Source organism: Argiope bruennichi, chromosome 1 (genome assembly GCF_947563725.1).
Source record: "Argiope bruennichi chromosome 1, qqArgBrue1.1, whole genome shotgun sequence".
Classification (NCBI taxonomy): Eukaryota; Metazoa; Arthropoda; class Arachnida; order Araneae; family Araneidae; genus Argiope; species Argiope bruennichi.
Window position 1 is genome coordinate 122,505,062 of NC_079151.1, and position 12,517 is coordinate 122,517,578.

General features: G+C 29.8%; 1 protein-coding gene across 1 annotated transcript in view; it reads right to left on the reverse strand.

The window, feature by feature from the left end:
- LOC129981245 (transmembrane protein 145-like) overlaps nt 1-11,507 on the reverse strand; it is a 59,596-nt gene extending 48,089 nt beyond the window's left edge. The window contains exons 1-2 of the mRNA XM_056092010.1: nt 11,396-11,507; nt 714-788 (exon numbers count right to left, since the gene is read on the reverse strand). Coding sequence (XP_055947985.1) covers nt 714-788; nt 11,396-11,506 — 186 coding nt within the window. The 5' untranslated portion in view covers nt 11,507. The remainder of the gene's footprint in view (nt 1-713; nt 789-11,395) is intronic.
- Between the last annotated feature and the right edge of the window lie 1,010 nt (nt 11,508-12,517).

Consider the following 12,517-nt stretch of genomic DNA (forward strand, 5'->3'; position numbering starts at 1 on the left):
CGATTTTTATGTAATTTTCACTTAATAACCAACAGGAAAATAAATTCAAGTTAAAGCAACGTCTATCAAATTCGAAAGTTACAATACATTAGAAATGAGTCTGACAGTTGCAAATAATAAAACTTTTAGTATTTGACCTCTTTATGTCAACAGTGTTCAGTTAAATTATATAATAATTTTATGGTGTCATCATATTTGCTAGAAAATATTATATGATTCCGAAACAATAGTTTTCCTATATTTCTTCATTTTTTTCCTTTAAAAAAGAATTTTAATGCCATGGGATTAGTCCATCCAGACTTAGCATTTTTTTTTTTTTTTTCATATTTTATAAAAATTTGTTCTGTACTCTTTCAGAAATACCAATATCATCAACCAATTATTTTTTCAGCGATGATTTTCCGATTTTGCAGAACATTTATTGGAATATTCTTTGAATTTTTTATTTTTTGTGTGTGCTCTAATCCTCTTTTCTGCTTTAATCCGTTAATGAATTTTTCCTTTTTTTGTGCTCTTGTGAATACTCATAACTTCACAATAAATAATGATAATTAATAACATATTTATAAAAAATCAGTTAAATCAGAGGGCTCAAATACCTCATTATTTTGACTCATTAATTGATGACAATAATCGCCATTATTTAAAGCGAAGAATTGTTATCATTGAAAAATAACAAAAAGTTCTATTTCTTAGAAAATTTATATACATACCTTGGGATATTCGATGTCATATTCGAACATTCCAAGTTCTGACAAGAAGCAGAATCTTGTTATGAATGCCCAATTCTATGGAAAGAAATAAAAGGAAACACTTTAAAACATTAAATTTAAAAAATAATTACAAAAATTTTAAAAAAAATCACGAAGAAATTTTATTTGCTAAAAATCTGGAAGTGAAAACTAAATCGTAAAAGACTAAGCTACGAAATATTCCAAGCAAAAGGGAATTTCATCAGATTTTAAAAACTTTTTCATGACATTCATTGCGGCTTACTTATAGAATTACTAACCGCTATACTTGCAGTTCCACCTGCATGTAATTGTACGATATGTACGCAAGGAAAAGTGAAACATATATACTTCTAAGAGTTTTTATATCCAACCCATGGGAGGTTTTAACCAAATTATTACTCTAAAGAAGACTGATGAAAAACACTTTAAATGTTATCGTTTGGTGTGTGTATCCCTCTAGAATGAATGTGACATATACATATCCTTCCTCTTGAATTTGGTGTGTGTGTGTGTGTTTCTCTAGAATGAATGTGGCATATACATATCCTCCCTCTTGTGTGTGTGTGTTCCTCTAGAATGAATGTGGCATATACATATCCTCCCTCTTGTGTGTGTGTGTTCCTCTAGAATGAATGTGGCATATACATATCATCCCTCATGTGTGTGTTCCTCTAGAATGAATGCGGCATATACATATCCTCCCTCTTGAATTTGGTGTGTGTGTGTGTGTTCCTCTAGAATGAATGCGGCATATACATATCCTCCCTCTTGAATTTGGTGTGTGTGTGTGTGTTCCTCTAGAATGAATGTGGCATTTACATATCCCCCCTCTTGAATTTGGCTGCAAATAATTGGAAGAAACATGGAGCTTCTAGTTTCGTGTGTGTGTTTGTGTGTATCCCTCTAGAATTAATGTGGCATATACATATCCTCCCTCTTGTGTGTGTGTGTGTTCCTCTAGAATGAATGTGGCATATACATATCCTCCCTCTTGTGTGTGTGTGTTCCTCTAGAATGAATGTGGCATATACATATCCTCCCTCTTGTGTGTGTGTGTTCCTCTAGAATGAATGTGGCATATACATATCCTCTCTCTTGTGTGTGTCTTTGTGTGTGTGTTCCTCTAGAATGAATGCGGCATATACATATCCTCCCTCTTGAATTTGGTGTGTGTGTGTGTGTGTATGTGTGTGTGTTCCTCTAGAATGAATGTGGCATTTACATATCCTCCCTCTTGAATTTGGCTGCAAATAATTGGAAGAAACATGGAGTTTCTAGGTTCGTGTGTGTGTGTGTGTGTGTATCCCTCTAGAATAAATATGGCATATACATATCCTCCCTCTTGTGTGTGTGTTTGTGTGTGTATCCCTCTAGAATGAATGTGGCATATACATATCCTCCCTCTTGTGTGTGTTTTTGTGTGTGTATCCCTCTAGAATGAATGTAGCATATACATATCCTCTCTCTTGAATTTGGCTGCAAATAATTTTAAGAAACATGGAGTTTCTAGGTTCGTGTGTGTGTCTGTATCCCTCTCATATCCTCCCTCGTGTGTGTGTGTGTGTGTGTGTGTGTGTGTGTGTGTGTGTGTGTGTGTGTGTGTGTGTGTGTGTGTGTATGATTTCATTAAAGCTGCATTCTTTTTACGATACATTTAAAACCAAAATAATCATTGTTTGTTAATATTTTGTGATAATTCATCATTTTGATTACTATCCTAACAAAAATTAGCTTTCATTTTAATTAAATAATTTTATCTAGAGCTACATTTTTAGCTCTAATTTTATTTTAAGTTAATTCCATAAAATTTTATGAGTGAAAGAACCTTCCCATTAATATATATATATATATATAACTAATCTTTACTTCTAATTAATATTTGTAACCTTACCAATTTTTTGAAACAATCGTTGTATTGTTTTTAATATATATTAAATTCCTTTATTATATATATAGCCATCCAGGAAGGCATAATTAATGCACAAAAAAGCAAGAAGCGACGAGGCACGTCAATCTACAGCACTGCACAAGAGCGAAAAGAGAAAAGAGCCAACAAAATATTTATCCTCATGATTATATACTGTAAGATTCTGATAGGGATTTCTTTAGACGTGTCGATTTAGGTAAGGGAATTATGGTAACCTTTTAAAAGAATTTGATTAGATAGACAAATTTTTATGTCTTCACTCGGAGTGTGGGAGCTTGCCGATTTCAGCAATTTTACAAAGCTTCTATTGCATTAATTAAATTTTAAAAAATGGTGAAACTGGATCAGGAACTAAATGACATTTTAGAATGAAGCTAATATGGGCTAAACTAAGATACAAATTGGGAAATTAATTAAGATTTCATTTAGATTCGTGTGTGTGTGTGTGTGTGTGTGTGTGTGTGTGTGTGTGTGTGTGTGTGTGTGTGTGTGTGTGTGTGTGTGTGTGTGTGTGTGTGTGTGTGTGTGTGTGTGTGTGTGTGTGTGTGTGAGTTTCAAGGTTCGAAGTAGCATTTTTGAGAGATAAAATTTTAAGATAAAAGATAATAAGTATCATGAGAAAGTAACTTAAAAACTCTTTAGCTCAGACACTTAATAGTTCTTTAAGAAAACAGCGGGCGTGGTCACCCCTAAACTTTGAAATATTCTTTCTAATTAAGATAACCTAGAGACGCCTTGCATCACATTGGCGTATAATAGTTACAAAATATTAACCAATTTCGTAAATAGATCCTTTCTACTGAATCTATTGTGTAATCCTTGGCGAGATATTTGGCGATTAACCCTTGGGATGAGATTAATGGTATCCACAAATCAAAATTGTGTTTTAGATGTGTTTTTCCCAACCGATTGATACAAAATTTGAAAACAAAATTGAACTATAATGGTAGTCACAAAATCCCATACCAATTTGATATATTTACGTCACTGTGTCTTTTAGATATCACTTTTCCATGTTTCTGAGAGTACAGACCTACAGACGGTTCATCCCATGTTGGATCTGGCCCAAAATTTGGAAAGTGACTAGACTATAGATGTTAATTCTGTGAATCAAATTTTATTTATCTAGTTTACTACATTTTGTAGCTAACTCGTTAAATTATATTTGAACACCCGAACTGATAAACTTCCTCATGGCGGATTTTGTTCAAAATATCTGCAAATTCGGTATAAAGACCATATACCAAATTTCATCTGTCTAGGTCAAAGCGTTTTTGAGTTATCTGTGTCACAGACAGGCGGATATTTTCGAAAAATGTATTTTCCGAATTCTGAGAGATCTCTGGCGGATTGAGATGTGCGAGGATAGAACCTGGGACCTTGTGGTTCGCAGTCCAGTAACATAACCAGGATACAAAAGCAATTGCTCGTGCAGCGTAGTTGTTAACTGGCTTATTTGAGATTAACAACAGATTCTCCCTCCAGTAAGTCAGAAGTGAGATGAACAATATGGCTGTTGAGTGGTGATGTATTTAGCTCTTGTCTAACGGGCCTGTACCCAGTTGAATAGCGCCAAGCGTTATGGCGAACGTGTGTGGTTACTGCTTCAAGTGAGTCTGACGACTTTGGGTTGCTGCATCAAGTAAATCTGACGACTTTGGTTGCGGGTAGATGGCGCCACAACAGCTGTTACGAAGGTTCATCGTCTGGGTCACCAATTTGGCGGATTGAGATGCGCGAGGATAGAACCTGGGACCTTGTGGTTCGCAGTTCAGTAACATAACCAGGATACAAAAGCAATTGCCCGTGCAGCGTAGTTGTTAACTGGCTTATATGCTATTCACCACAGATCTTAAACATAGAAATCTCGAGTTCGAATTTTTTGATAATTACTACACTTTCCCTATACTACGTATATGAAAAAGTGAAAATTTTATTGGATTTAATGGAAAATTTTATTAGACTGTTAACGCCAAATAATCAGAATTAATATAATACTTCAAAAATCATCAATGATAAAAAGGTGGAGATTCGAAACACTCATGAAAAGCAATATACCGACGAATGTCGATAATCTATTCATCCTAATTGATGCCATTAAATTCAATTAATCATAAATAACAATTCTAAAAGCAGTTATGTTCTTTCTTCTAATAAAAGTTGTGTTCAAGTATATGGCAACGGTAATAAAGGATTCTTTATATTCTCTTCCCGAATTTAATCGACTTCACTACCCCCCCCCCCAAAAATCATGATAGCACATGATCATGAAAACTTATTCCTAAAATACATTTTGACAAATATTTAAATTCCACGAATATTTACTGCTTATATCAGAAAACACCATGGAGCTCGTGTGACAACAAACAATCCCTAACAAAGGAAATCATAGGCAGCAGAACTTATCTATGCCGTTTCATTTGAACGAAAAACCATTCACGGAAGCACTGATACAATTAAACGGCTTGATGTCGCTTGAAAAAGTAACATGCAATCAAATCTTCCACTCGTAATGGTCTCAACTCACGCAATTACAAATCAATTCGAAGTAGCATCTTCCGTTTGCACTGTTCCATGACAGAATATTTAAAAGAATTAATTAATGATACGCAGCATCATTGACCTATTACCTATACTAATATTAAACTATACTATAATTACTATACCATCATTATATGTACTAATAATAACAGCAAATACGAATGTATCTGTTGGCGATCTGCAAGGACAACCGTTGGATCAAAAGATATCGAATTTGATCTAAATATAGTTTAGAAGGTGGTGATGTGCACCTAAGAAAACTCTTTTTGAATTAATTAAAAATTAATCTAAATTTCGCCATTTTTTATTCATAACTTCCCGAAATATATAATTTTAATTGTGAATATAAATATTTAATCACATGTTTTACTTCCGTTGTTGAAAGCTAAAGAATGAAGATTCAGTTTAAGTTTTCATTTAATTTGGCAATATTAAAATAAATTTTTACTTCTTTACTTTATTTTCTAAAATTATTTGTCAGAATGTATTAAATTCATCCGATATGTTGAAAGAGTATATTTTAATTGATTTTTTTTCCCATTTCCATCCATTTAACATGCTCTTGGATGGCGAATAAAACTCGCCGGATTATTTTAATACTAGAATCAGTTGAGCAATTTTATGAGAAACCAGAAAGTGAAATGACAGAATCATATAAGACAACTTGCATTTATATATTAAATGGATCGAACAGCTACGTTTTTCATGCAATTATGATGTCTTGTGACTTTCCAATAGGAAAGTTCATGCATGCAGCGGAAATAACAGGTGTAGGTTAACTAGAATATTGGTACTCAAATTTCTGTCTTAATTTGAAGTTAATTATACGAGAAATAAGATAGTGGTTTCAGTGAAAATTAGAAGAACAATGGACCCGGCAGTTAAGTTTAATAACACTATGCTTAAGTTTACTTCATTAGAATGGTTCATGCCTTCTTCTTCTTCTTTCTAATCCCCTGATCGGAATCAGATCAGGTCCATGAGACCATTCGCCTTCAAACCATCAAGGACATTATTGGGGCTATGAAGCAGGTTCTCCCGGGAAAAGCCAATACAGCGAAGCAAATGCTCAGCAGTGGCCTCGCTTGAATTGCACTTTGTGCAGATGGGGAAGATCTTGTTCCCACCGGAGAACCGAAGAGTCTTGATGTGGCCAGATTTAAATCTAGACAGAGCCGTCTGGTCTTGTCTAGCACCGCCAAAGCTCAGAGCACCACCAGGGCCAGAGCCAAGGTACCAAGGATGGGAAGGTGGTAGTTTCCAAGATGAGTTGACAAGGGCCTTACTTCTGGAATGCATTTCCTGGAAAGTTAAGGGCTCAGCAGAATTCAGAGTCAGGGATGAACCCTTCTTAGCCAGACTATCGGCAATGTCATTATATTTAAGGTTTACATGAGATGGTATCCATTGAAAATGTATAGAGGAGGACTTGGACATCAATTTTAATTTTTCAAAAACACGGATGCCTCTCTGGTCTACAATATTCCTCCAGTTTTCTAAGTACTGTATGACGCTACGACTATCAACTAGAAGCCAAATCTCACCGATTAATTGGTGATCTAAAGAAAAGCCCAGAGCCATGTCAATGGCTATCAATTTTGAGCCAAAGACGGAACTAAAGTCATGGTTCATGTGCATAATGAATAAAACAAGTATTAAGTTACTAATATAACACATGTTTAATGACTCACAATTTAATGCTAAAATAAAAAAAAATGCTTTATCGATAAATCCTGAATATGAAATTATATATAGAAGACTTTACAGAAATTAAACATATATGTAGATATGGAATTAAATGAAAATATAGAATTTCATATAATAATACTTTTAGGATGGCATGCTAAGCGTAAATTGTGCCATGCGGCGTACAAGATTCAAAATAACTCAAAATATTCTGGAAAATAGACAGCTCGATTTGAAACTACAAATTCGGCAAATATTCGCTAAGGAAGGCTTTTCAAAATCCAAACTACATTCACAAATGAAAATCTATCGAAATTTCAAAGATTTTCTTCGATAAACTCAAAGCATATTTTTGAACAAAAATCAGTTTTACACTACTGAAATTTTTTTTTACAAAAATTATCATTTCTGTGGTATTAGTTTTATTTTTAAACATAAATTTTTCAAAATTTTTAAAAATATTTTCAGCAATACTCTTCGTTATTTTAGATATTGATTCATATGTAATACCTTTGCAAGGATATTCATGTATTTTTCAATGACTGTCGTTGCTATAATTAAAAATGATTTTTTAAAAATATTATAGAGTTATCAAACTTATAATATTTTAAAACTTTTATCGAAATCTTTCTATAATATTTTATCATTATAGCTTGTAATATTTTTATCATAAGTCTAAATCATCATAATCACTCTGCTAAGATGTTTTAGACTAGAGGATCAAATATCCTTTAAAAATTTGTTTGAATTAATAAATTGTTTAATAGGAAAAAAGAATTTAAAATATCGTCTTTTTAAAATTGTTTCATATTTTATCTCAACGATTAACTTAAATAAATATGCTTTAGTTTAGTAACATGAATAGTCATTCTGAAATTTAAAAACAATTTCGGGGATGGATTTCATAACTTTGAAATTGCCCTGAGGAAACATCAGATCAGGCAATTCTCCTTCTGAAGCATCCATGTTCACCAACAGCAACACGTTTGAACAAGTGCAGGGCTACTATACTAACACGTCATAAAAATCTATCCCATTTTTGAAGTTTAGAAATACCTTTTTAAGAATATCATAAACTAAAGTCAAGGATAAACTTCATAACTAAAGTAACTGTTTAAAAAAAAAATTACTTCGCCCATTTTCAAACACTGTTGCTTTTTCCTATATCATTATTATGTAGTGAATAAAATCATAATATTGCTCTTTTAGTTTGAATTTTTGCTTCTTTATTATAGAATATTGTTCTTTAATTGAATAAGTAAACGAAATTCTTTTACAAAATTGCATTAATTTTGTAACATATTTAGCAGAACGCACAAACCATATAGAAATATTTCATTTATTACTCATGTATTTTAAGAAAATGTTTAGATTAAGTAAGCAAGCTATTAGATTAGTTTAACTTATATCATTTTTCGTTTCAGTTAAAAACACAAATATTAAATTGGATGACAAAGAATTAGACAAGCATTTAACACAATGCACAAATAAGAGAAGCAGGCTTCTAAATTAGGATGAATTAAATGTACAGCATAAATTGAATTTAAAAATTTTTTGAAGAATCATTAAGACCAAAAGTTTAACTGAAATATTTCGCAACAAATAATGCTGTTGATTCAACTGGTCGCCAAAAAATGACTAATATTTATAATGAGAGAAATCGTTTTCGCCAGTTACGGAGATCTTTTTCTACAAAAATAGTCATAGTAATTACTATATTCATAATGAAACAGTTCTGAATAAAAATATTTGTATAGCTGGAACTATTTATACATTTATTGATTTCTCACCAAAAAGGGAAATTTGAAATCATTAAACTTCCTCTTAAAAAATATTTTTTTTAACAATGGTTTATTTCTAATAGACTAGGCAGCTGCCTAGGACAGGAGGGCTGAGGAGTACCATAGGTAATAACTTTTTAAAAGTTTCTAGTCCAGTTGCAAATAAAAAAAAACTGCAAAGGCTTTGAATAATAAAGTATTGAGATTACAGTGTATACTTACATTGAAATATTAGAATCATTATCGATTAAATTAAAGTATTATTAATTAGTTTTTATAATATATTGAGATATTAATTATTCATTTAAACTGGTTATGTTATCGTAATAATTAAGTGTCTTTATTTGTTAAAAAGAAAATTATTAACTGATTAATAATGGTTAATTTTGAAAGAGTTTTTTTAAAATAATTTTTGCATGGTTTCGACAAACACTGTTATATTACAACTGATTATCTTTTCCATGTTTTCATAATAAAAAATAAATACAAATAATATATATATATATATATTACAAATAGTATAAATAAAAGCATAAACATGTTAGTAATAAATTAGATAAAAAAGTTAAACATATATATTTTCATAAAGTTACTAAAATGGTAAATTAAATTAAAATAAGTTATTAACAGCTTGAGTTAAAAATAATGTTTCCATTACCATTTTTCTTTAGTTGTTTACGTCCGTTTGAAAAATTTGAATAATTCACATTATAAAACGGTGACTTTTTTTTCCAAACAACATACCGAATTTCTATATATGAATTTCCTGATTGGTGTAATCATTACAGTATTTTTTTTTCACCGGAATAGGGTTTTTTTCCCTCCAAGTTTTCAAAAATTATTACGTTTTCTCATCAGTAAACATTAAAATACATAAAAATAAACTTTACATAAAAATAAACTTCTTTTATAATTATAAGAATTCATATTGCTATCATTATTAATAAATTAATTCAAGTATTTTTCCCTTATATTATTACATAAATATTCTCACAAATAATATAAAATATGTAAGAAAAAAGGAATTATGCAAGTGTTGCGTTTTGCTGTATTAAAAAAGTAAATATAAGTTGCGCATTGCTGTATTAAAAAAAAAAAAAAAAAAAAAAAACACTCTTTCTGAAGTAAAATATTTATGCGCATAGAATTTTCCCAAATGATACTTTTCGACCAAAATATATCTTGTAAATGTTTTAATATAACAATATAATATTTCAATGGATGGAAAAGGATTGATATTTTTGTTTTAAAAGAAAATGTCTGAAAGATTTTAGTAAATGAAAATTAGAATCTCTTGTTTAAAATATATTTGCAACAATAAATTTAAGCTATTTAATTTACTTTTAAAATCCAAATTCGGAATTTAAGCATAAAATAATATTAAAATTCCATGCCAATAAATATGTAATGATAAAATCTTATTTACAATGATTTCAAGTTATTTAATATAATATTCATTATTTTGTTTTATAATATTGTGATGGTTTAACATCAATTTATTCATATTTTTAAAAAATGCCAAAACATTATATTCAATTTGAAATTTATTTATGTAACATTTGCACTTGGAAATAAAATTTAACAAAAAACAACATGGAAATAATATAATTTTCCCTCAGTTTATTATGCATTAAAGTGATATTCACACATATAATTATACTAATTGATTATATTTGATTATTTTGATAGCATAATTACAATTCTAAGCACATTGATTACTAAATACAACACTTAGAGTTATTTTTTTATTTATAAGTATATATATGTTCTTTATTGAAAAGACTGCCTAATAATTTTTCCCACTGATCAATTTTTGTTGTTAATTTCAAACTACCGTCTTTTTTATTTGATTACTAAACTCGTTTTCTTCGTTAAATTTTTTTGTCTAAGCTTTAATATTAATTTCTTAATAAAACAATGCAATTAAAATGATCATTTTAATGGTAGTTTATTTAAATAAAAGCCTATAATAAACTAGAAATCATTATAAACAGATCATTTAATCGTTAAAACTTTTTATGAATCTCCAAAATAAATTGAATTTATTCTTTGTATTTTTAATTCCAAGCTGCTCCGCCTTTTAAATTCCTTTTTGAGTAGTTATTGCATAAATCGATATAAATAAATATAAAGAATGTATGAAAAATAATTTAAAAAAATATTTTCCTACTTAATTTCTTGAAATTTAAATTAACTTATACTCTAACTTATAACCAATACATAAAAAATATTAAAATTTCTTTATTGAAATATTTTTTTTCATTGAAAAGCGCTATAATGAAATAAACAAAATAAGATGACTTTAAGATAAATAATATTATTCGGCAGACGATTATAATTCACCAGGAATATAAAAGCATTTATTTGATAAGCTGTTCATAAAATCTTTTAACCTTTTTCACCTCGTTCCAACGAACCTGAGTAGTAACATTTTCTTTCAAATAATAAACAATACAATTAATATTATACTCATAAAATGTTCATAATAATTTTAATACACAGAATAAACTGCTTTGGAAACTTTGGACTTTGTATAAGCAAATTCATAGAATGAACCAAATAATGGAAATATTTTGTTATGAATATGCATTCTATTAGCTTATGCACAAGTCTTATACATATTAAACATAGCGAATCGAACATATTCTTCCTAAACAGTCATAATCCATGTTAGATCAAGTTATCAAATATAAATTATTGTAACTAAATATTTATTTTTTACTTACTTCTTTTGTTCTTAATTCTCCTTGGATGATTTTGCTTTCGACTATTGAATAACATATTACTATGATTATTAATGAAATAAATTTTCCATAAAATTTCCGAAAGACCACCATAGCGGAACCAGCATGCTTTCGTCTGGATCGCTCGGGTTTGTTTGGGTTACCATAGCAACAAAACAGAACGTTTGAAAGCGCGAGTTCTCATTGAAAACTGTTCATTCCATTTTCTCCCCTTTATATTAAAAGAAATCTGACAAAAACGAGAACAAAAATAGCCGTTTCAAGACTAAGTAGTTGTAGATTAACCAATTTTATGTCCATGAAATGAATAAGTTCAGAGGACTAGCAATAAAAATGGACTGGACTCTCTTGTATTCTCTTTCGTATATTTTAATACAAGTCGCCTTTGACGACCAGTATTGGTGATATTTGCTATAAATTCCTGTTAGATTCCTTTGACGTGTTTTCATGGCCATAATTCCATCAAATTATTAGAGCATGTTATTTTAATTGTCGTACATATGATAGCAAGAAATTTTCTAACAGGACCAGTAACAACAAACATTAAACAAATTTTAAGATGGATTCTTTTTATTAGTATATGATAGTCTAAAAATAAATTTTTAATCAAAAATATGGGTGCCAAAACAAAATCGTAAGAGCCTATATGCAAAATACTCCAGACTAATTGGAATTTTCTCCAAATTTATATAACATTTTGTATTTAATGAATGTTTAAATATTTTATAAATATTTATTACAGTTTAATTTATTTATAATAGTGTTTCATCGCTTCACACTTTTGCGATTTTCTTTCACAATATTTAGTTAGATTTTTTAAAATTGTATTTTCGTAGAGAAATAAATGATTGTAATATTTTCCCTTATAGCATATCACTAGCTTTAACGCATCAAGATCTGATGCCAAATATGACTACTATTTACAGAGCGTTATTGCGTTGTCGCCCCTATCTGGTGTCAATATAGTGTTTGATAATGATTGGGATCAGTCCAAAGGAAAATTACCAGGACTGCTTTTACAAACTTTTTTTTCTTTTAATTTTTTTTTTCTTTTTAGTTTTCAATATATTTCATAATTAATTATTAGAAATTTTATAGATTTTG